This window comes from Danio rerio, chromosome 9 (genome assembly GCF_052040795.2).
Source record: "Danio rerio strain M-AB ecotype USA chromosome 9, GRCz13ab, whole genome shotgun sequence".
Lineage (NCBI taxonomy): Eukaryota > Metazoa > Chordata > Actinopteri > Cypriniformes > Danionidae > Danio > Danio rerio.
Window position 1 is genome coordinate 22,924,978 of NC_141029.1, and position 27,019 is coordinate 22,951,996.

Here is a 27,019-nt window from a genome sequence, read left to right on the forward strand (position 1 = left end):
GATCTGATGCACTCGTGTATGACTATGAACATAATATCCTTATTCATGGCCTCTTATTCCCTAAAACAGAGTTCAGATTTCAGCCGTTTCCACTTCTACTCTCATACATCAGCATGTGGAACTAAAGCATAAACACAGCTCAAATACTTTCACAGGATACAAACAAAAATCAGATGCGTTTGCCGATTTAGTGATTGCAGGAAGAAGCAAGGAGAGCTAATCTAGCAGATCATTATGTCCTTTTAATTACTATTAAATAAAACGAACATAATCTGACATGCATGACTTGCAATGAAATGGACAAGTGCACTGCAGCAGGCTGGACATGCAGGCTTTAGTTGCATTTAAGTAACCCTTGTCTCTACGCGTGTGTGATGGAAGGTTGTCATGGTGAGAGCGAAATCATAGGGTTACATTACACCAACTTCAGTGCTGATACGGCAACTCTGTCAGGGTTACAGTCACCGTTGCTTACTCGTGTAAATCTCCCAGCTCATTTCAAGAGGGATCACTTTTCCAGAGTGTATACAAATGCCCAGTCAAATTGCTTCACACTCATTTAAGTAGTGTTTACCTGTATCTCTTGTTGTCCACTGGTACAATGTCCATGGCAATGTAATACTGCTGATGTGGATCCAATCCCACTATTTTTACCCTCATAGCAGGGAACATTCTCCTAAAACAGAGTAAAATGTAAATTAATCAAACACTGTCAACAACAAAATTAATTCTTTAAAAATAAAGGCTCTTTTTTTAAATCAATATTTTGCTGTAAGTATATGTTTGGCATTGGTGGTTCCCTAAAAGACCTTTATTATCCAAATAAACTTACATTCTAAGAGGTCCTTTACAGTGAAAAATATATATTCTTTGTATTATTATCAGTGTTGCGGAAAGTTACTTTTGAAAGTAATGCATTACAATGTTGAGTTACTCCCCAAAAAGGTAACTAGCTGCGTTAGTTTCTTTTTTATAGTAAGAAATGTGGTGTTACTTTTGGGTTACTTTTGTGTTACTTTTAATTATCTATCTGTGGCTGGATCTCTTTTAGAACTTGTTTTTTTTTTTCTCTTTTTTTAAAAACGTGGAACTCTGCAATTAACAACGTACAGCATAACCTTCATTTATCTTTAGAAAACACATAAAAAAACATGGTCTCTCTTTCTTACATTCATTGATAATTTATAATCCTCAGAGCAGGAGGATATTTAATCCCATACAATCTCAAAACATCCCCCTGCACCCCCGTTTTAATTATTATTTTTTATCATCCCTTTTTCCTCTTCCTGTAACCTTTTAATGCCTTTCAAAATGGGCTTGCTTGTAATAAAGGTATACAGAACCTTCCTTCTATTACACACTGAATGGTCTGCTTATATGTATTGTATATATTTTTGCATTTTCTTTTTTATAACTTATTATTATACTTATTTGTTTGTCATTACTGTATGTAATAAGTTGTGTATGCACCCTATACGTACACTTGCTGTCAATTTGTATGACGCTCGAGGACTTTAATGTTTGCAAACTGTCAGCTAGGTGTCACTTCTGTTACAGCCCGAAAAGAGAAATTATTTCGTTATTGTGGTTGTTGACTGTTTGTTTTGTGCAAATTTATTTTTAAAAATCCCTATAAATAAAGTATTTAAACACACACACACACACACACACACACACAAGACTCAAAAAAATATATATTTTAGGATAATGTTATCTGAAAACTTCATGACCACAGAGCTATACATGCCGTATACAGATTATTGAAAGTTTAAAGTCTTGAATAAAATCACTGTCCATTGAGACAATGAACACATGAACGAAATGAACACATTCTCTCATTGACTGCTTGTTTCATTGTGACCGTTTTAATTTTAATTCAGCTATTTATTTTTAAAAGCAAATTAATTTAACTAAAAAGTAACACATTACATTTTCAGAAAAGTAACTCAAATATTCTTACTTAATTTTTTTAATTAATGCGTTACTTGTTACTTAGAAAAGTAATATTATTATGTAACTCATGTTACTTTTACACTGATTATTAATATGTTCTTCACACTTGGAAACCAATTTAAGAGCTGTTGACTGAACTACTCATTAAGGAATAATTATTTTGTTCTTATAAGGAAGCACTGGGAAAACTAATTTGAAACCTTATTTTATAAAAGTGAAAGGACTGCAACATTTTATAAGATGATTTTCTAGAATATAAGGTAGAGAGAAATTAGACAGAAAATGTGAAATGTAAACATGACATCCAATTAATAAAATTAAATAAGGAAAGTATGTGCCACATGTTTGGAGTGATACATGTTAAATATATATATACAACTGCCAGACACCACCAAAACCATATAGGAGCAATAAAACCATTATTTTAATCATTCTTGGTGCCCATTTGCTAATAATAACAGAGTTTATTTTGTTAAATTAAAAGAAGTGGACAACAGACTAATCAAAGAATTCACAAAAGTCTATAAAAAGTTCAAATAAACTAAACTGAACAAAGAGTTAGATGTTTAAAGAGCTAGCCACGTCCAAAAAGACATTTTTGGCTAATTCCTCATTTTACACTTCAAAAGCTACTTCTTTGTTTTTTCATTTAGGCGTCATAAATCTCTTTGTTCATAATGAGAAAAAGTGTCTGGTTGCTCAGCCGCACCCCCTACACCTCGAAATTTATAGGGTTATTATTAGAAGGGGAATAAATACACGCCGCTATTCATGAATCTTGCATTAAAAAAGCAATTATTTTAGGCTCAAATTCTGACTGAATATGTAAGCCAGCAGTCTATTTAACACGTAATATATTTTGGACACAAGTTAAATTGTTTGATAAAGGGTTCTGGCACAAACAAAATTGTTTACTGTTCCAATGAAAAATTGCTACAGGCTTGATTTATTACACAAGTGCGAAGAATCAGAAGAAAGAGTATTTTGATGATGAAAACATCATGTGGTGTAGGCCTAAGAAATGTATTTATAATTGAGAAAGGTCTGAGAAAAAAAGTCTTCCAAATTATTAGTGTTAGAATTTACATTACTTCTTTTAATTCATTTTGTGTTTGTCTTATTAACTATTCGTTAGCTGTCGTTTCCAAACACATTTTAAAAGAAAGCTTTAGGCTACTCTGCGTGAATTGGAGACAGACAAACTATTTTACTCAGTTATGTAAAAACTATTTTTTTCTGTATTTTTTAACAGCGGTTAAGTTAATTTAAACCACCATAACATAGACTTCTATTAATAATCACTACTTTACAATCATCCAGTACAATCAGGAAGTGTTCTTAAGCACAGGTTTACCCTGTTTTTTAAAACAAGGAATTACACCTATAAACGGAGACATGTTTTCATGTTGATTTGATCGTAAAGTGTAAAAATGACACGGAAATACCTGGCAATCCCGTCGAGAAAATAAGGGGCGAAAGGTCTTACTGTGACCCGCTCAGGTTAAGTTATATGCTCGGTTTGGGCTGTAATTGACGCCCAAAAGAGAAAGAAAACGAAAAACATATTTCAAATACATTAATTAGAAACAGTTGTTGTTGTTCTGTTTCGCTCACCGTTATAGGTTGAATAGTGAAATAGCCCTATACCGTAGCTCGCCATATTGGTTGTGGTTTGTGATTAGGTACTTCTGCCCATATGTAACACATTAGCGCCCCCAAAACACTGTTTTCATGTTTTTAGTCCCCGTGCGCAGCCACCTCCTCTTGCCAAACAATACCTTGAGATGTTTTTGCGCGTGCGTGTGCTCCGCAAGCTGTCAGTATGTGTTGGTCTATTACAAATGCTCACAATACTTTATTTTCTATGTGTTTTAAATAAATACCCTGAATAAAATGAACAGAATTTAAATGTATGCTTTGCTATTGTTTTTTGTTTTGTTAATACTAGTTTGTTATTGGTTTGTTATATAGGCTAAAACTTTCACCTCACTCTCAGCAGAAACTAAATATATATACGCTTTACATCATGTTAAAATAAGGGAAAATACATTTGTTCAGTTTTGTTTTAATTAGCACATTTATTACACATGGGAGTACATAATTATAATCAATATTTAAAATAAAAAAATATTCAATTTAAACAAAAACAAATGAATGAGTAGTTAGGGTAATAATTGTGTTATTATTATTATTATTGTTGTTATAATTATAATAATAATTAGCTTACTTTTACTTACTTTTACCCTCTTCAGGGGTTTTTCTTTCACTTAATAAAAAACTAGCCTATGCAAAATATATGCTAACAATATGCAATATTTTCTGACTTTGCATTAAAAACTTTTTATTTAGAAAGTGGTTTACTGTTGAGAAAGTTAATCTAAAGCCGGTCTAGTTCAGTTTATACAGTGTTTGAATGTAATAGTTTTTAAAACGTTGGAGTAGAGATTACATCAAACTATTAAAAAAATAAACAAATAAATTCTAAATTTAACCCAAACATATTTTTATGTTGCCAATTGGCCGAATGTTACAATCATACTCATTTAATTTCTTTATAATTATGTTTTCAGTTTTACCTTCCAGCTTTTGTAATGATCATTTCTGTGCCAATGTCGTGGAAGCGTTTCCACAGGTCAGCGCACTGCAGCTCCACCTGGATCTCCTCCATAGAGGCTGATGGTGAGGGGTCGCAGGCGGCGGAAGTCAGGTCCGCCGGGGAGCCGAACGAGCAGGACGTCCGCTCCGCCAGACCCTCGCCGTCAGAGCCCGGGCTGGCCTCTGAATCTACAAAGAACAAATAAAATCATTATAAACGCCAGCAGCAGGACGAGGGCCTCTGGAGGCCCGTTGACAATACTGAACGGTAGAACCAGATCACCTGCAGCCGTAAAAGAAAAACGACTTGGATTCGCTCATGATGGACTGTTGAATAAAAAACAGCACCAATTGAGTGGGTATATTTCATATTGTTTCCAGAAAATAACCTTTACTCCTTGTTTAATTATTTTGGTAAGTGCGCGGGGTTAAACAGCACATTAATGGCATTGATCAACGTAAGTCACAACACGAATGTCTTGCAATTGATTGAAGTAATTAAGTGCCTATATTTTTAAGGAAATTGCATTTTTAGTGTGTGTTTTTAAAGATTTTTATTATCCTGATTGGAAGGAAACTACCTTGAACGTTAAGATAAAAATAAAATAATTATAATAACAAAAGCTAATTACAAATCATAAACTTGATGAACAGGGATTAAAGCAAATGAAATAGCAGAGAAATTTTAAGCCTTGGCACTGTTAGTAACCTATAGGCAAAATAGGCCTATGTTAAAAACAAAACACAATATATCAATATATATTTTTAAAATATTCAGGTGACTTCAACCTCAGGCTATTCAAATAAGATGGATTGTTGGCAGTACATGTCATGCAAATTAGACTGTGTAACCATAAGCTTCAAAAAGACTGGCTGCAGTAGCCTGGGCCAAACCACCAGCACCCCTGTGCACAGCACCCTCTGAAGCCGTGCACGGGCAAAAGCTTTCGGAGCCCCAGAGCCCGAGTCTGACTTTTCATCAACCTCGTGAGAGATTCAATCAGCGTAATTATAGTAATGAACCCTGTCGCTTCTTTCATGCAATCTCTCAGGCATGTCCTCAACTTTATCCAAAGCCATCAATGTGCTGTCGTTTCTGAGATGCTGTCAGTGAGCCATTCCACAAGACTAATAGCTCTGCCGGAATTGCTTACAACATAACACGACAAACTGTTGCCTACCAGCGTCAACTGAACACTACAAACAATATCCTCAAAATAAGACAAGATGTATCATTATCATGGCATAACCTACCTTGGAAACGATATCTCTAAACCCGTAAACTTTAATGTAACTTTAAGGTAACCGATTTGACGCAATGAAGCAAAAAAAAACAAAAAACAGAATTGATAGGCGATCGCAGAACTACTAACACTTTAACATTTTTTCTGTTGCTTATACATATTGCAAAAAAGAATTTTCACGTCAATATTTTGCCTTCCTGCACAGTGTTTGACTTTTGTTTGAATGACCTAATTTTTTGGGGGGGATAGAGGCGAACTAAGCATGAAATTGCAGGGTAACCCAATCCAGCAGGCCCAGAACCACCTGTTTCCGCTGGACTTCACTCAGTCTCATGTAAGAGGGAGGTAATAAAAATAAAGATTAAGACTCCTTTTAAATGTACACATCTGTCGTCTTTCATTTTGATTTTGTCGCTCTGGGAATTATGCAAGAGAAAGGGCAAAACACTACCAGTTGAATGACATCGAAGAAAAATAATATGGAAAGACAAAAAAAAATAGTGTAAAATGAAATAAGAGGCATAACCTTATTAATAAAAATACTAACTTAACACAACGCAAACCGAAGTGGAAAAGTAGGTAAATTATTCAAGAATTTTTTAACATTAATATTTGAGGAGGAAAAATAATGCATCCGTTTTCAGTGGTCCAGTTGTAACATTTTTGTGACTAGGCACGCACAAAATTCTGTTCATTTTAAAATAGACAATTAAAAACAATTAGTGTAATTAGTAAACAGTTGGTAGTATATAAATATTCCATTATTAACTTGGTTTATTATATTCTATGAAAAGCACAATGCGCAAGATGATAAAGGATAACCATAGGCTACATTAAACTGATGTGAAAATATGTAATGGTTATCTTAAATTACGGATATCAAAGTCAAAACTGATAATGATTCAATTTTAAAAGGAGCAACAATTTAAATCCAACATTTTTGAACCGTCCAAGACGAAGAAAACGATGCCCCATAGTTATTTGGGGTCGAAAATAGTTTAATTCACAAGTTATTTCTATTTTAAAACAAAGATGTATTTTAAAATATTAAAGTCTGTTGGTGATTCAATAAGTATATTTCTTGATGCATTTTTAAAAAGTAAAAATTTGTTTTACTCTGTAATTATTCAAGATAGGATCTTTCTTAGTAATTACTGTTATTAAAAGAAGTAGAAACTAATTCGTGTTTACTGAAATGACTGATAAAAAGAATCATTAAGTCACCCCCCGCATGTTGAAGCCTTGAACAGATGACAAAGTCATCTGTACACTATAGCCTATGCATGCGTGTGGGACAAGACAATAGAGCGATCGAGCGATTGAAATAATTTTACACAAAAAAAGAACAACTGTTGATCTTTTTTATCTTTATCTTTCCCTATTATCTTATAATCCCGTATTGTGTCAAGGCTAAACCAATTTTTCAATCAGTCGAGCAACAACTCTATTCCATTTTTGATGTAGGCTATATTGAGCAGTTAAATTAATGACTTTAAATAGGTTTAAATTGGCATAGTAAATAGTAGCGATATTTGAATCAAAACGGATTTAGCTTTTAGGTGTCGTCGGGTCAAACTGTTAAATTACCTTGGCCATTTATAAGCAAACACAATTAATATTCTTTCTTAGTGGTAAATAACACTGGTTTAGTATGAAAACAATTTTGACACAAGCAGGCCTATTTGACCTGTTGGCCCAGACGGCGTAATCTCGTGGAAATCCAGTTTTTATATGCGTAGTATGTCTCAAACGCCTCTTGACAGTTGTTTAAAAATAAAAATATTATTAACAATTGCATTTAGTGTACTCACCTGTCGCGCTTTGCGTCGTCCTCTGATAATGCTGTTCTTTTGTTACAGTATTGGCCAACTATAACCATCTATCTGTGCTCAGTATTATTTTTAAAAATGAGGTGAAGTCACATTTAAAATCGCCCTCAATAGTGGACTATATCATAATATGTACAGAATGATCAGTCAGCAGCCTGTTATGCTGAACTTAATGGTCTGCCTAATGGCAATGCTTCTGAAGCGAAACTAATGAAGTGATGACTAACGTTGCAACAGTTGAACTACAGCGATGAAACCAAGAAACACACATACGCGCGCGCACACACAGTTATGTGCGTAAGCGCCTGCTCGCGTATATTTACAAGTGCACTTATCTGTTAAGATCAGGATGAATGCAAAAACTGATTTCTACAGGGAACAGTTTCTAACTGTACTTTCCTGTTTCCAATTAATCTCTATATGGTCTGCTGTGTACCTGATGAAACATATATAGAATTGTTAGGCCATGGGTGCATTATACTCGGTATTTAGCCAAACGCACCAAATATTAAATTTACTTGCATGTGCATGGCCTGAATTAAAGCACAACATTCTTTCTAAAAGTAAACAAACAAACATACATATAAACAAAATCTGCAAATGTCCTAGGCTATTCTACAGGTTGCTCAGTTTTGAAATAAAGGAAGACGTGTTAGCTATTCTGAGGAATTAAATGTCTGTTTTATTAAGTATTTTTCTGTAAACTTTCTATGAATTTGTAAGTTGCGAAATTCAATGTTTGGGCCAACTATAGGCCTGCGACAATGAAATAACATATTTTGTGCAGGGTAAACGTTTAAATGCGGTCTAAAAGTTTGAGTGTCAACAATTCAGCTTGCCATGACATAACGCACTAACCAGGGTCGATATCCAGACAATTAGCGGGATCCTCTCCGTCTCCCAATTGTCCGTTGCTCGCGAGGCTCTCCATAGACAGCTCCAGCTCCTTTTCTTCCCAGCCACGAAGCTTCCGCTTCTTGTTTGTCCCGATCAGGGCTTCAACCGAGAAGGCGTGCGCTCGTGAACTCAGCGCAGCAGCGGACCGTCTCCTGTCACTCATCTCTCCCACTGCAAATCCAACGAAGGGCGAATAGAAACTCCGTCCGGGCGGCAGCGCAAGAATGCCGCACGCGCAAAATGTTTATAACGGGTGGATTTAGGTCTCCGGTGACGACGGTAATCCAAGCCCAAGTCTAATGTATGCCTTGTAAAGGCTTAAAAATAAAAGAACCCATTCTCAACGTACGGACTACGTTGACAGTTTGCTAATATATCTCAATGTTTTTCGTCTCCTTCCAACTTCTCTACGTCTCTTTTTCTGTCGTTGAGTCCTCTCTGATTGATATTCACTTCTGGAAAACTTTTTTTCGAAGCGTTAAGGGCAACCCTTTTGCTGTTTGTCAAACCCAGCGCGACCAATGGGAGGCGCGGGAAGAGAAAGAGCCAAAATATGATGTCCAATGGAAGAGGAGGAAAATAAGCATGGTGGAGGAACTCTGAGCTGGAATTTGGAGATGGCCATCTTACTGGGAATTAACCTCATTCGATTTAACAAGCAGATAAAGGGCTACCTTTCCTTAAAACGTGTGTTTTTGTTAAATTCTTCAATGAATGAAAATAATAGCCTAATCCTTTTTAAAATCGAAATCCGTGACAAATTAATTTAACTATATGTATTTCTACAGTTTCTGTTATAGCACAGGGTCATCGTAAAATTTGTTTGACCTTTAAACATGTCTATTTGTTTATGATTAAGAAATACGCATGCAAATTCTGTTTCTTTCCCTAATGTCTAAACTTATAGCCTACATTTTCTCCATGGCTGATATTAATATAGTTCCTTTACTGCTTAAAATCAATAGGCCTATACAATTTGATAAACAGCACAAATTGTACATTTAATTATTTAAAACTTATTAATACATAATTTCTCTCCACAATCAACCATCATCACCCCACCAGTTTCCTAGTTAAACACTAATTACAATTCTAGGTAATATAGATTTTTTGGGGAAAAAATTAGCTATGCTGATTTAATTTACATAAGTAAAATTACTGTTACGGATGTAATTAAGGTTCATATAAAAGTGTCAAGGCCAGTTAACACGAGTCTTGCTGGCTTCCGAAATCGAGGTTGCTATATGAATTGAAAACATAAATGAAATATTCGGTTTATCTTTGCAGTGCAAAAGCGAGGGGATTATGACACGTTAGCTAGAGTTATACGGTTAAACCAGTGGTGTTTCATCTTATCGGTGTTTCCAAATTAATTACAATGTTATTTTGTAATTAAGAATACTTTCATCAGTGTTCAGCTTATAATCTCTAATGTAGCAAAATAACGATTATGTTATTGTATTGCCGAAAGGACAACATAAAATAAAAAGACAATTTAATGAGCTAATGGGTTGAAATAACAAAAAATATATATAAAAAAAGGTAGTAGCCCACAATCTAAATCACAAAATTACATTAGAAAACACTAGAAACGAGTATTATGATTAATCATTTAACAACATTTTAAATTAATACATGAAAAACAGAAGAAAATGATTAAGGAAATAAAGCAAACATTTTACACACTCAATAATGTGCACTATTTAAACCCAAATTGGGTAAAATATAGACTAACTTCTATATGTGGGGTAACAAAGTGATTAAAAGTTCATAGTAACTTCCCTTTATTATTGTATATTATTATTTTTTAGGCTAGTTACAAAGACAAATTTTCTTTTACGTGTATCAGCCATACTGGCACATCTACATTTATTTTCGAATTTACCAAGCAGGCATGAATATAACTAGCTAATTTGTTTGATTTACTCGACTAATTTAATTTAGTTTAACCCAAGTTTGACTGCCATTTTATTTTCGAATAGATTTTTTTTTACCTGTTTGCATTTCATCAGTAACGACTTTTTTATAATTATAATTTTTATAATTAAAAAATATATATTAGGCTATTTATTTAAAATGCACATTATACACGTTATATTTAAAATGCATAAAATACAATATTTTTGTGCGCTTTTTACCACAAATCAAAGAAGTTCTTAACTATTTTAATGAATGTTTAATTGTTGTTTTAATTACTGTTTTAATTATATTTAACTAAAATTGTGGGTTTATGCTAATAGTTATATACGCGTAGTCCTGATCTGAATGTCACGGCAAAATAAAATATAGACATTATTATTAGGATAAAAGAATATAATCAGCATCGAATTTAAAAAGTCAAAAAAAAAAAAAAATATATATATATATATATATATAAAGAAAAAAAACTGGTCCAATGTAGCCTAAAATATCTCTTTGGATCGTACTCGGCTTTATTGTCGATTGATTAAAAAAAATCAAAAATTGGGGTTTTTGTTATAAAGAAAATGTCAGGCGTGACAGCAAATTTAAATTGTTATTTAATGCAATATATCCATGGGATTTATTGCCAAAATGAAAGAACAAGGGTGACACTTGCCCTTCAAAAAAGCTCTCTCGTCATTGACATCACATGAGCAATTACTCGACTAACTCAACACACACTTGACTGCGCATCGTTTTATCAGAGCACTGCATTCGATTAGCACAAGAATTATTATAAAACACATACGTCGCAATTCAAGTATGTTTGCACTTTGAGTATTATTTCAATTGTGCCGCGCGTATGGACTATACCAGCTTTACAACACTGGCACAAATCTCTTCAGCTAAAAATAGCGCATTTGAACAGGGCAAAAATGAATGACACTTCAAAGCAAAGAGTAACTTGAATATGCTGTCAAATAATAAGCGACTGTTCCTCGCAATTCAGTCATTCTACATTATGAAGAACGAGAAAATGAGCACAAAACAAACTATTCATTTAGTTTGAATGATTATTAAATGCCCTGAACGAATTAACTCCCCACCTAAATTCTCCAGTAAATTGACCTCAGAACACGGCTTGGAGAATAATGCATGCTTGTGCAGTACATGACGCTGGAAAATTGTTCAATTGAAATTTAAAAGAATCAGAGGAAATGCGTGTAGAGTTAAATGTTTTCTATTTTTGTGATTTACGATGGGTTCTTTCAGGATAATTTCTTCGCAGTCAGTATAAGAAAATGTTTTTTTTTACTAAAATGAAGTAGCCTATATGAAAGACATGGGATTTGAAATACTGCCCAATTTAATGTGTATATATAGCACAACAAATCCATTCCTGGTTTATGAATGTGAACGTCTTGTCTGCATCTTTTTTGTCTGGTTGTATTAATTCTTTCAAATATATATTAAAATACATATTAAGTCCTTATTTCCTACTTTAAGAGATTTTTATTAGGCTACTGGCTTTTTATTGCATTTAAATATAGACACATCACATTAAATGACAAATTTAATTTTTAATAAATTAATTAGGCCTATTTGTAAAAAGTTTCGGGCATAATTGGATATAAAATCTGCAACAGTAGGTTAATCTTACCCAATTGAGGGCCCGTCCGCTTCACTCTAAGGACAATAAGTAAACGATAAAGATGCAGTTCGAAAAAACGGTTGTACATTTAAAAGAACAGCAAAGTCCACATCACAACTCTAATGATAGAGGACAGAGGAAATGGTTGGAATCTGTTTTAGAACGATAAAAACATTGACAGCCAATCAGAATCCAACCTGCTGTATGGAAGAAGCTCGAGCATTTAAAGAAGCAGAATCGCTGAACGTGCAAACAACAACATCCTGAATTTAGTATTAATGCTAGCTATATGAACCGCTCTTGAAGTGAAAATGCCTTCAGACTGTATAATCTGAAATAAATGAAACCTTTCTAACATATATTTACAGTCCTGCCTTAAATGAATATTTCATCAAAAAAAAAAAAAAAAAAAAAAACTATTCAATGGGCATAAAGTGGTCTCAAATCTTTGAACGTATATTTCTACATCACAAAAGAAGAAATTTTGAAGTATGTTGGAAACGGGTAGCCATTAAATCCTAAGTAGGAAAAACAAATGGAAGCCAAAACCATTTTCCAACATTTTTCAAAATATCTTCTTCTCAAGAAACTCAAACAGGTTTGTGACAAGTGGAGGATGAGTAAACTAATGAAAACATTAAAACATACTCTGCTTTAAAACATAAACTTTTAAAACATATTTCTTTTTGCCTAGTAGTTGGTCTTGACATCTGCTTAAAGATTCAATCTTATAGTAGGCCTGTCACAATAATCAACAACATCATGTCATAATAGTCAATATATCAACTATATTGAAAAAAATATTTTTGAGTACATAAAATGGTGTTAAAATGACAATAATATTGTTTATGGCAATATATTTCGGTGGAATATATCACACAACAATAAATAGATATACTCTTGCCAAATTCTGCAATCAATGCAATACAACTGAGACATTATCCTCACACAAGCACTAAATGCCATTTTACTCCGGTCACACATGTACCGCATGTATGAAGTGTCTACTATATCATCCAAGCAAAATTTGGCAAGAGTTTTACTCCACTTCTGGACTGGCAGTAAGTTTTTCCTGCTCAGCATGTGTGTGTTGAGGCATGCATGAGACAGAAAATTATTTTCAATGCACCTTATTCATATACCAATAAATAAAAAGGTTATTTATTTTGCTTTAAATAAATAAAAACAGACAAAAAAGTACAATTAACTGAGCGTTTGAACAGGCTGTGATGACAGCTGTGTAATTTACTTACTGGTAAACTAAATGACTCTTAGACAAAGATATGTTTGTGTTGCATCTCACAGTTTATGAATATCTTAAAACAAATGGCCTTAATAGAAGCCCACTAGTTTTCTCACTTCCTTCATTACAGGAGCTGCAAGGCTACGTGCCTTTTCTGCTCCTTGGGCTAAGAGACTCTCAAGGTAGCCCTGGTCGGCCCTCAGTCTTTGGATCTCCAGCCGAATGGGTTGCAGTTTCTTTATAATAGCCTCGGCCACCATATTCTTGTATTGTCCAGTGTCCATACCTTCAGCCAGCCTGATCACCCCTTCTACGGTCTGTCCTGACACAGCTGCATGCATGGAGACCAGGTTTGATACACCTGGTCGAGTATCGGGCTCATAGGTCACTTCTGAAGTGAAGTCAGTCACGGCTCTGCGGATCTTCAGTGCAATGTCATCAGGCGTGTCGGTCAGGAAGACTGCAGAAAACCTCTGGGGGTCTGATTTGGACATCTTTGAGGACGGATCCCGGAGAGATTTCACCTTGCGTGTGCCACCTGAGAGTTACAGTAACAGGCAGAAAAGTGAAATATTTAGAATATTTCCGTGCGTTTGTTATTCACTTTTGTTTCAATGTTTGGTTCAGTACTCAATAACATTGGAAGTGGATCAAAATAGTTTGTCAAAATAGTCCCAATTCAAGAATGGGTGTTGTTCAATAGTTTTAGGAACACTTTGATGAAAGGTTTTGATTCAAATGTTTACCACTGTATTGTACAAAAAGACACATTAAATTGATTCAAACTGACATAAAATAAATTTATTACGTTTAAAAAAAGATTTACTTTCAAATAAATATTGCTCATTTAAACTTTAGTATCCAAAAGATAATAATAATAACAATAATAATAATTCATAGTTTTTAGCACTGATATTAATATCTATATATTATAGAATATATCTATAACATTATAGAATAAACAATATTACAAAGATTTGTGAAGGGTCATGGAGACTTAAAACTAATCAAATTAATTTAACATCAGGAATAAATAACATTATTAAATTGTAATAATATTTACATAATTATCAATAAATATTATTTTAATTGTATGTTTGATTTAAAAAATGCAGCAAAAAAATATTTCAGTAAACTCCCAATACACAAAACCAACAAGTCAAACTCCAATTAGACTGAAATGACGCATGTTTGGAAAGCAACTGGGTTGTGTAAATATTATTTCTTTGTAAGATCACAACACAGATGGTCCATAATGGTTTTATCTTTGATTTGGTTTCAGGACAACAGATATTTTTTGGCTTCAGCTTTGGCACTAGGATGCAGACGCTGTCTTCCTTCACATGTACAGTAAGAAGAGCAACGAGAACCGGTCCTTTGTGAAGTCAGATATAGGGAAACTCCCCAGATCCATTATCACCCCATCACTCAGATAGAGGAGGAAGAGAACATTCCTTTAATCAAAGCGCCATTGCACACATGACTGGTTTCATATTGTGCTTTTATGACAGCGATAATTATAGAGAATGAAAGACCGACGGTCCAACATGCCAGCCATGTGTGCGTACACTTATTGTGCAAAGGGTATGTCATTTTGAGCGTGTGTAAAATACAGTGAAGAATTAAGGGAGCTCAAGAATACAATTGAGAGCACAGACTAGACTCATTTGTGCATTTGCTCAGTGGCAGAGTAATTTGTCTTACCTTTAAGCTTTTTAGATGTTGTGCCCAGATGAATTTTTATGAGAATTTATTAAAATAGGGAAGTTAAAACTAAATTTAAAATTTGGTTGTACGCATATACACTCAAAATTTTTCATCTTTAATTATTTATCAAATACTTCCATACTTACCTTTCTAAATACGTTTAAAAAAACAAGAAAAAGGTATTTCCTATATTTTTTCTTCTAGAGAAAGTTTTTGTTGTTGTTTAGCTGTAATATAAGCCCTTTTAAAAATCAGTTGTATTATTAATCATTTAACAACACAATTAAGAGAAACAGAACAAGCGTAAACAGGTTTCATTAGAATCTTTGTAATGTTTAGTGTATAGACAACTAATTTGTCAAAACATACAGAGACAATTCAAAATGACTAGAAATGTTGTATAATTTATGCCACACAAGTAGGTGGTTATTTCTTTTAGCAAAGAATCCCCGATTGATTGGAAAAAGTCGACCACCATAAGTGTTTTAGTTGTCAAGCAAAAACATTTGTGTGACGTCAGAAATCTTAAAAATCTTGTTTTGCAGCTTACAAAGAAATTACAACACTACCATCTTGAAGTTGAAGTCATAATTATTAGCCCCCCTTTGAATTTTCTTTTCTTTAAAAAAAAATAAAAATAAAAAATCCCAAAAGATGTTTAAGAGAGCAAAGAAATTTTCACAGTATGTCTGATAATATTTTTTCTTCTCGAGAAAGTCTTATTTGTATTATCTCGACAAGAATAAAAGCAGTTAAAAAAATTTCAAACACCATTTTCAGGTAATTTTAAGCTTTTTTTTTTTTTTTTTTGACTATCCTCAGAACAAACCATCGTTATACAATGACTTGCCTATACCCTAACCTGCCTATTTAACCTAATTAACCTAGTTAAGCCATCAAATGTCACTTTAAGCTGAAAAAATATCTAGTCAAATATTATTTACTGTAATCATGGCAAAGATGAAACAAATCAGTTATTAGAAATGAGTTATTAAAACTATTATGTTTAGAAATGTGTTGAAAAAAAATCATCTCTCTGTTAAACAGAAATTGGGGGAAAAAATAAAACAGGAGGGCTAAAAATTCAGGGGGGTTTTATAAAACACAATTTTACAATATAAAATCAAAACAAAACTACCAAGGGAACTCGCAGTCAATTAAACTTTTGGATTCTGACATCAACTGTTTAGAAAATGTTTGTAACAATTCCAAACTAGTGCAAAGCCATTACATTTGCAAAGAAAATGCACAAATAGTGGCTCAATCTGTACCTTACAAAATCAAATATACTTTGTGCTTTAATTTCATAAGTGGTATAAAAAATAAATTTAAAAAAATAAAAAAAACGCTGCTATTGCTTTATTGTATCAAAAAGTTCAGAGTTAAAATGTTTTAACCAAATAAAACGGCAAAATGACTATAAAGAACAATAGGTAACACTTAAAGTCTCATTAGTAAATGTTAGCTAATGTATTAAAATTAACAGTGAGAAAAAGCCAGTAACTATGTTACTATTAGTTTAAATTAGTTATTTTTATTAACTCCATTTAATAAAGCAATTATGTCTTGTAATCAGATTACGAATACGAGTTTAAACCATATTTAGCATTATATACACAAAAAAAATTCAGGGTTCCACACAAATCATTCTTGTTGTCCAAACACAAATCAATTAAGTTAATATAACAACAATTAAATAATTCCGTTTCCCAAAAACACTCCAGAATTGTGTTGTTTCAGCTCCTTTTAAATAAGTAGTTTGAACAAGCTGCAAAAATATTTTTTGAGTGAAGCATCAACTAAGAAACTAACATCATCTAAAAAGAATATATAAAGCCAAATAGTCGCAGAACTTTTAGTCATGTAGTAGATCAAGTAAATTAAAAATGTTAATGTTTGAACTTTTAACCTATAAAAGTCTCCAAGCATTTGGCGTGGTTAGACACTACTGCGGATACAGTGTGAATATTCCTAAAATGCACTCTAATAGTTTTAACAATAAATAATCATGTTTTTTTGAGTGCCCACTATGTCAGTATTGTGCATGTTCATTATTATAATGTATATTAGCTTATGTAAAGTCATGAGGTAAAAAACGAGAACGTCCAAACATACTGAGCAGGGCACGAGGCTCAGGGAAGATCTCTCCGTACTGGTTGTTAAAGATACGGGCCAAGTCCTGGGCGAGCTCCAAGTGCTGGATCTGGTCCTCCCCTACTGGCACATGTGTGGATCTGCACAACAATAACATCAGTCTCTCTCTCAAACAAAAACTGGAAATAGAACAACACATATTAAGAGCCCAGCCGAGTCGTACTTGTAGAGCAGAATATCTGCAGCCTGTAACACCGGATACGTATAAAGCCCCACACTGCCTTCATTCTTCTGCTTGCTTTTCATCTGCGAGGAAAAGAAACTGAGGATTTACCACTGGTAAGCGCAGAGGGGAAAGTCTGAAATAAATCTAAAGCACCTTTCATTACATTTGGCTGCAAATGTGTGTTTGTTTTCTTATTACAATGAGGTCTAACATCATGCGGTGTCTCAGTGTCCCTGAATGAAGTAGTTTTGCCACATTAACGCACACAGGCAGCATCCAAAGGCCGCTTTCCGCCACGTTTCACATGCACTCAGCTGTTGAGTAAACAGCTAGGTGTTTTCCCTGCAGCGGTGGGAGGCTTCTGGCCGAGCACTCCGTCAGCAGCAATATAAAAGGGTTGTCCTCACTGGGTGAATCACAGTCATTATCAAGCCCTGTCTCTCCCTGCCAGGTCCTCCTACACCCCCTGACCGGCACAGGGAAAAGTCTGTCGCTGTGCCACATAGACAACTAACAAAGGAGGAATGGCTGAGCATTTAAATTGGCATGTTACCATCTCCTAATAAAAGTTTAGATTAGATTAGATTCAACTTTATTGTCATTACACATGTACAAATGCAAGTCAATGAAATGCAGTTTAGGTCTAACCAGGAGTGCAATAGCAGCAAGTGCAGGATATAGGTATAAGTTTATAATAGTTTATAAGTGCAATTATAGAAAAACTATGGGTAATATTTAAAGATGGATGAGCATTATATACAGGTTGTATTAACTATGATCGGAGATTTACAATAGATGAATATATGTACATATATATGCACATACAGTATGTGTACATATATGTACAATATATTTATCATCTAATATCACATTTTATTCATTAATTTATTATTTGATATAATCAGGAGCAGATAAAAAAACTATTGCTTAATAGTTATTATTAACCATTAACTATGGTTTTTATTAACCATGAACCGATATTAATAACCAATAACTATGACTCAAACTCCTAAATTGCTGCTTATTATTGGTTGTTAATGTGGTTGGGTTTAAGTATTGGGTAGGATAGGGATGCAGAATAAGATCAAGCAGAATATGTGGATTATAAATACTAATAAACAGCCAAAATGTTAATAATATGCAGGTACTAAGCCTCTAGTAGTGGCCACTAGTGAAAATTGGACTCTATACTGAAGTGTTACCAGAATTGTTATAATTAGGTGCATTTAGGTTGGCATGTTACAATCTCCAATTATCATGCTTTTTATTTATTATTTGACAATCAGAGGAAGATAAAAACTTGTCTTTGTAAAAAACTATGGTCACATTTTTATTTTAAATTACAATTCCTGCTATTAATAAACCATTAACTGTGACTTAAACTCCTAATTTGATGCTTATTATTGGCTATTAATATAGTAGTTGGGTTCATGTATTAGGTAGAATTAGGAATGTAGAATAAGATCATTCAGAATATGTGGTTTATAAATACTAATAAACAGCCAAAATGGTAATATAGGCAGGTAATAAGCCACAAGTTAATAGTTAGAAGTGGTCTGTATGTTAAAGTGTTTCCAGAAATGTTGTAATTACCTTCCACTGAGGCAGGTGCCGTAAACGAGGCATGCTGGTCAGACAGCCCAAAATCCAAGAGAGCTCGGCGTGTTCTGAGACCTGCACAGATCAAACAAAGGATTCCTTTTCTTAATTTTGTTGAGAAAAACATTAAAAGTTACTCAACTTTTAGTTCTAGAAAAACAAAAAGACCACTTTAAAGTTATTACTGTTTCCATGGACATTAGGGAAATACATATATAAAGTATACATAAATTGTGCATATGTGCATTTTCCTCTATATTTAAGGTCTAAAAATATGGAATGTTTTAGACTGACCAGTCATTTTCAGCAAATATTTGTTTTATATTATAGAGTAATTTGAACTTTTAATGTCATTTTGACACATTTTTTTTATACATGTCATCAGTAGTTGAACATTTTACTCAAAACACAACTATTAAATGAAAAAAATGTAGAAATCAGATAGTAGTGGTGGATAAGGAGATTCCCCCAAAAAATGTGTAAAGCGCATTGAGTGTCCAGAAAAGCACCATATAAATGTAAATTAGTATACATTATTATTATAATTCTTATCATCTAGAGCTGTATGAACTGGAAATTTTTCATTTACGCATTAATAATTAATTTCAATTGCTTATCTTGAAAATCAAACCAAATATAAAAATAACAAATGAATACATGAATATTTGTAGAAACAAAATACAGGGGAACAAATAAACAAATAATACAAACATTTTACAAGAAAAAAAAAAAAAAAATATATATATATATATATATATATATATATATATATATATATATATATATATATATATATATATATATATATATATATAGCTTTAATAGCTGTGTGATACTGAATTTCTGTATTATTCCCTTTGAATATAACATTATTTTTTACAATGTTTTTCATATATTACAACTTTTTAAAGTTCCTTTATTAATCCAACATCAAAACAATAATAGAACTTGGCACACAAGCTTTTATTTTGCGGACACTTCAGTAACACTAGACCTATTGTCATGAAATGAATCCATTGTTTTTAAAACAGTGAAAGTTCATTACACACAATCTAGGCATCTTCGTAGCGCCCCTATGTGGCAGTGAAAAGAACAAGATGTTTCCCACCTACCAACAGGTGCACAGTGGCACAGCATGAAGGCGTTATTTGATCTATACTCTATCACAAGCACCCAAACTAGTCCATCTCTTCTTACAAAATATGATGACGCTTATTCAACTGCTATTGTGAAACCTGCAGAGTTACCAAGAGATCCACACACACACACACACACACACACACACACACACACACACACACACACACACACACACACACACACACACACACACACACACACACACACACACACACACACACACACACACACACACACACACACACACACACACACACACACACACACACACACACACACACAATTCAAAATAAAAAACACTGCTCAAAATCGTTCTGCTTCAGAGAGTTAAACTTTATGGGTGCTGGCGACAAGGCCGCCATCTCTCATACTCACAAAAGGATTCTGAGGCATCTGACGTAAACCCTAAGAGGAATGAACATAAAATGTGATTTTATGGCACAGTGCTGAAAGAGATATTTATGACAGCTAGCTAATCTACATGTGAGGGTGAGATAGCGGATACAAAGATGACGGCAAAGAGGGTTCACAGCTGAATAATCTGACAGTGTTGGTGGAGATCTCAGAAGACTTTATATTAGGGCTGGGCAATATGGCAAAAATGCAATCTCGATAATTATTTTCCACATTGAACGATAACGATATAAGTTGTTAATGCTTCCAGATTTAAAAGAGTAACCCAACAATGACTGGAACCACAAAAATTAGAGGGTCCATTAAATGCCATAACATTTTCGGCTGATAAGTTTTTGGTAGTAGAAAATTTTGTACATCTCTAATATCAACACACTTCGAGATTCCCATTGTTGCACATTTCTGCTGTGTGATTGGCTCTTAATCAATATAAAGTAAAAAAGTCCAGATCTCATCAATGTTATTGACATTCATTTTTATCTTGATGCGATATAATATCGTTTATCAGCCCAGCCCTACTTTATGTGAGTGCAAATTAGGCTTGGTCGGTAATACGGTATACCGCGGTATCTAAAAATAGCAATGATATCAGTTTTAATACCGTTTTAAAAACAATGCACTTATGTGGGATACAAGGATTAAATATTAAATATAATTTATTTAATGGCTAAAGATGCATATGTGTGGTCATCATACCGGGACAGTGTGGAGGAGAAAGAGAGAGCTGGGGAAAGATGGTGAGCCAAGGACTAAATGACCTGGTCTCGAAAAAAACAACTTCTTGCAGTTTGGCAGTATTTTAGGTTTCAACCAAATGAGAAGAGAGAGGTGGTAAATACGGATGAGGCAATTTGCAAATTTGTGCAACAAAAAGGTGACAGCGAGATTCATATACGAAACTAAAATACACTAACTGCTGCAAGGATGGACCCGAGTTCACTCAGTGCAACAGTTTCAATGCCTCCTGATGCAAGACCAACAACATCTAAGTCCACCGCCAGTACGCAGCCGATGGTAATGGGGGCCTTCGGGAAAACAACAAAGTACAAAAGGGACAGTGTCAGTTGGAAAACCTGTACTGATGTAGTGACAAAATACTTGGAGAAAGAAATGGACTCTTTCCACAAAGAACATGGTAAAATACAATTGATTTGTGTGCACAAAAACTGTTCTGGAAGTTTATGTTAATTTAATTCTGTTTGACAGTTTTTTTTATTATCTGCTATTTGTTGCTAATATAAGTTGTTAATATTGTTGTGCATGTTATTTTGATTTTGTTTCAGTATTAGAGTTTGAGTTTCAGTTTCTGAACAGTTTAGGCACAAGCCAACAGTTTGGTGATGCTGTCTGAGTCTTATGGAATAATTTTATTATTCACAGTAATACCATATACCGAGGTACAATAGGGAGAAGGTTTGACGGTCTCAAAATTTGGATAATGCCCAAGCTTATTGCAAATATCTGAGACCAAGAAAGACTGAGTGAAAAAATAGAGTGCCAAAAAAAAAATGGATTATTCCTCAGACACACAAGTGTTAAAATAAATTAAAATAATAAAATCACGATTCTTGAAAATTAAATCGTTCTGGGTTTTGGAATTTTAAAAGGATAGTTCACCTAAAAATGAAAATTTACTCAGTATTTACTCATACTCAAGTGGTTGCAAATATTTTTGATTTTCTTTATCCTGTTAAAAAGAAAGATATAGAAGATTTTTTGAAGAAAGCTGGAAACAGTTTGGAACAAGCAAAGGCTAAGGTTATTTTCAGTTTTGGGTGAACTATTCCTTTAATAAATAAAAAAGTTCTAGTGCAATATATCCCAAATGCACATACAGCTCTAAACACTAAGCTCAATGCTTAAGATCCGATTGATTTTAGCTTGTCATGATTTTTTCAGTGAAGTCAAGTGTTTTCCTTGGGCCAGGGTATTATTTTCACATGTGGAACAGTCTTAAGCTCGTATGTTCGATGGGAGGTCTTCAGCCTTGCCAAGATATGTGGCATGAAGCTAAAATGGAATAAAATCAGGGGGAGTGGGAGTGTGTGCATGTGTGTTTTTACATGCTCGCTGCAAAGTTCCTGCAAGAAAACACACAAAAAAGCCTGGCCGACACACTTTCACTCTGCTGCACAACACACACAAACACACACAGTTGAAAGCATATCAGGTGGCTGAGAGGAAGAACATGTCCACACTTATTATAGCTACCCTTCAAAAGTTGCTCAGTTCCAGAGAAAACGTGCCGGACAGCTAGCGAGTTGCTGCGTACAGTAAAATCTATTATTATCCTCCTTATTCTGCTTTATGTGGTCACTTTGAAGTGAACCGTGAAAACGAATCTGTGTGTTTTCCCCCCATCTTGAGAATTTGTAGAGATAGGAACCGGTTGGGTAAAATAAGCATTCAAAACTCGCCTCCTTTAAATAAATATCTGGGAATGGAAAATATGTTTTAGCTGACTGCCAGTAGTTGAGGCCAATAAAACGGACGGACGCCTTCATAGAACGAGGCTTCTGCAGTTATTTGAAAGGTGGCTCTGACATTTTTTGACATGTTTAGGCAGCAGGATTGAACAAAGATCTGTTCACTTTAAAAATATATTACTAGAAGCAGATATACATGGTTTACGAGATCAACCAAACATTACATTTCTGCAATCATTTACCTTTATTTTGTTCAAAACCCACATTACTGTTTGAAAAAAAAGTGAGAAATATCTCTGTAGCATAGCATATAATGGAACACATTATTCAAGCTTTTGATACAAAGCACATATCTACATACATTGTCAATAAAGATATATCTTTACTGTGTATTTTAATTGCTTCACATGGGTTTGCGAGAACCCATGAGACTGAAGGGTGGTTTATACTTTTGCGTCAAGCTATCGACCTGACCCATGGCACATGCCTTGCGCGTAGCCATGCATTTATTATTTCTGTGTGCTATTTGTTTTCTGAAACGCTAACTGGCAGTAGGTTTTGTTATGTTCATCGGTATTAAGTTTCTTCATAAGTGTTTTCTTTTTTGAAAGCTAGCCAGGAGCGTCGCTAGACCCAGTTTAGACCCAATTTTGCCCCAGTAAAAATCACCAGTGCCCCAGTAAATGCTTTGAGATATGATTTACTTCATATGCAAGTGTATTTATTAAGATTAGTAATTCTGAAATAAAGACATTATTCTCAATGTGCAACCTAACCAACGCTGGTAAAAGCAATGTAATATAATCATATTGCAAACTGACGCATTTCCGCGTGAGCAAAAAAACATACTCATGCACCTCACACACCGCTCTTGCTCAACCCTTACATGCTCTTTTTCTCTCGGTGCGAGTCATGGTTGTTAACAAGCATGCCGAAACTTGCTGCTTGCTGCTCACGCACCGCTCATGCGCTGTGAAACCGGCGTAACAGCCTTTTATGCAGAGGTGTCAACATGCAGTGAGTTTTGCAAGTCGACAAAACTAAAGTTATAATAATAAGAAAGTGACCTTACTAAGCACGTCTACTGATAAATATATTTTGTATGAAGCAAAAAGGAGGGATGACGAGTCAGGGAGTTAAGACTTAATAAACCTAATTCTTTGCCATGTGTCAAGTCTAAGACAACAGATAATGCTATAAAACATCTTTTTTTGTATTCTATAGTATTGTCCATAAAATTTTATTCAAATGAAATTAATATTCATGCAAAAGAATTCATAAATGATCTAAGCATATCACTCCAATTGTGTCTTAACATTGTTTTCTAGTTAAATTTAGGGACTAATTTCTGTTATTTAGAATAATAATTGTATAATAACACCAATACTTTATTTATTTATAATACATGGGTTTTTTTTGTATTTATAAATTTTTTTTTCGGGGGATGGTGAAGGAGGGTGTGTGCCGCAGTAGAGCTCTATGTCTAGCAACGCCCCTGAGGCTACCTTAATGTACAAGTAGCTAAAACTCGCTCATTTAGAGGCGGGAACCGGCAGACGTGCAACAACTTTAATCATAAAGTAAACACAAAACATCTGGAGCTCTTTCACAGGACTCGACTCTAGTAAACATTTGCTCCATTGTTCTCGCGGCTCTCAGCACTGCTCACACTGCGCAGCTACCAAGCTGACTAATCACAGAGCTTGCGCTACACCTCGTTACAATGTGTAGTTACATTTTTTGAGAGGTGCGCGTCAGCATCAATGGAGGCTTTGCGACCGAATGAAGGCTGCGCCAGACCATACACGTGCTCTTGACGCAAAAGTATAAATCAGCCTTCAGGAGTGTCATGTCACACTACTGCCATATCATATACCCTAATAACCCAAGACTACACTCTAAAAACCCTGGATGGTGTAATCCAGCATTGGGTAAAATATGGAAAAATCCAATCATTGGGTTTAAAATGTAAACAAATTAATCAAACATTGAATTGTCCATCTTTGACCCAATGTTGGGTGAAAACAACCAAGAATTTTTAGAAAGTAGTTGCGCGATAAAGCTAAGCAGAGTTAGGCATGGTCAGTACTTGGATGGGTAACAACCTAGGAAAACAAAGTTGCTGCTGGAAGATGTGCTAGTGAGGGGATTAGGGGTGACCAGTAACGCCTTATGCCCCAGTAAAGTGACAGCATATTGCAAAAAGCACATGATTCAGATGCAAGTGATTTGGGACAACATGAGGAAAAGTTACACAATTTAAATGTTTTGGTGCACTCTTTAATTGGAATCTTGAAAGTCTTTAAAGTCCCCAAAAAATCTAAACTAACCATAAGATTTTGTTAGCTCACATTGCTAGTTTTGTGAACAATTCATCTGTGCATGTCATTAAGAGAAAAAAGTTGCTCTTCTAACGTTTAATTGAAATCTGAAAATGCACTTCCTGTGTTTTTTTCAGTTAATTTGTCAGATTAAGTCTATCTTAGCAAATGGGCGTGTTTAACATATTTAACTCCACCCCCTCCAACTGTCAGTTTTGACAACAAACAGTAATGGTGAGCAGGAGGTGTCTGTTAAGTTGTAAAAACTCTCCTTAAACCTTTTTGCCGATCTTTCTGAATGAAATGCCTACTTTACTACATCCATTCAGACCACAGCAGAAAAAACAGGAAAAGCCCACTGTTTGCTCATTTAAATTTCAGTTTCACTAGGAACTGTGTAACAATAGGGAAAAAAAAAGGTCGCAGCTTCCAGTTCATGGGGACTTTAATGTAGGACTCACTTGAGACTGCTGGAAAAGTATGGAGCGTGTCGGGTCGATTCCACAGGCCAACAAGCTGGCAGCCATGTCCATGATATTGTCTCGTAGCACCTGAGGGTCCTGAGGCTGGGTGATGGAATGAAGGTCTACGATGCTGTACATGACTGTGCTGTACTCATCCTGAAGGGCCACCCAGCTTTCTAGCGCTCCCAGATAGTTCCCTAAGTGAGGAATACCTGTAGGCTGGATCCCTGAGAAAACCAGTCCTATAGAGCGGCTCTGTGGAGAGGTTTGAGACAAAATCTGTTAAGAAGAAAGACAAACAGTAATACGAGAATCAAAGCTGTACATAAAAATGAAGGCAAAAAAGGTTTGTGGATAGCATACAGGAAGAAAGGGGACGCCCTACACAGTTTTATGAATGTTATCAAAGCGATAAATCCAAAGCACGTCTCGCACTAACAGAGCACCCTACTGGGTGAGAGAGTGCTAGAGCGGAACTGCTCCACAGCCAATGAAAACACTCCACAGTTCATAGCCAGCCAATAGCAGATTTTAAGAGCAATACAGTCATGGAATAACATACACAGTAGTGGTCCTACTCAAACCAGCAATAGAAGAAAGCAGTGAAATATTGTAAACCAATAAGTAGATTAAAGACTGGGAATAATAAAACAAAATAGATGTTAATAATATGCTTAGACTGACAATCCTTGGTCTTCAAGGAAAAATAGACAATGTTGTCCACTGATCTCAGAATAAATATTGCTACAGTTTTACTCGGTGGCTTTGGGGCATTTCTCACAACACTATTTACATTTGCACAACAGTTAATGCATTTCTCAAAACAATTAGTCATTTGTGCACATCATAGTAGCAGTTTATCATTCCTTCCAACAAATTGCAAATGCTTTTGGACATGCATCGATTGCTTTTATACAACTCTCTGCTGTTTTATAACATAATAATTTGCTTGTTGTGTCAGTCAAAACTAACTAAACTTGTAAATGCTGAATAGTCATTCCATATAAAACTAATAGTCCTCATTTCATTACTTGAGTCATTATATACAAAAATGTTGAAATAGCTGTCAAAATCTGTCAAGCTAATTTTATAAAGATTTTAAATCTTTTTTTTCTGAAAAATGCCTTCTAAACTGAACAATTTCATGAACGATTTACAGACCTGTGTATTTTGTAGGTTCAGTTCCAATATGAACTGCAATGTTGTTTACAGTTGCACACAGCTCTACCCAAAGGAAGTTTATGTTTGTTGTAAATAAGGGTGTTCTTTTTGCACGATGCTGTGAATAAATTAGAATTGCAAAGAGCATATGCA

The 27,019-nt window shown here is 34.5% G+C and overlaps 2 protein-coding genes across 6 annotated transcripts in view; both read right to left on the minus strand.

The window, feature by feature from the left end:
• The window catches only part of tbx15 (T-box transcription factor 15), a 32,630-nt gene extending 23,655 nt beyond the window's left edge, over positions 1–8,975 (minus strand). Inside the window, 3 exon segments of one of the 2 annotated variants that reach the window (NM_001328433.1) lie at positions 575–676; positions 4,530–4,737; positions 8,480–8,975. In NM_001328433.1, the coding sequence (NP_001315362.1) occupies positions 575–676; positions 4,530–4,737; positions 8,480–8,681 (512 nt within the window). In that variant the 5' untranslated portion in view covers positions 8,682–8,975. 2 annotated transcript variants of the gene reach the window in all.
• A 4,229-nt stretch (positions 8,976–13,204) lies between these two features.
• wars2 (tryptophanyl tRNA synthetase 2, mitochondrial) overlaps positions 13,205–27,019 on the minus strand; it is a 40,869-nt gene continuing 27,054 nt past the window's right edge. For 2 of the 4 annotated variants that reach the window (XM_087266399.1, XM_087266400.1), the window contains 5 exons: positions 25,703–25,960; positions 18,935–19,015; positions 17,339–17,421; positions 17,137–17,255; positions 13,205–13,852 (listed from right to left, as the gene is read on the minus strand). In XM_087266399.1, the coding sequence (XP_087122525.1) occupies positions 13,404–13,852; positions 17,137–17,255; positions 17,339–17,421; positions 18,935–19,015; positions 25,703–25,960 (990 nt within the window). In that variant the 3' untranslated portion in view covers positions 13,205–13,403. 4 annotated transcript variants of the gene reach the window in all.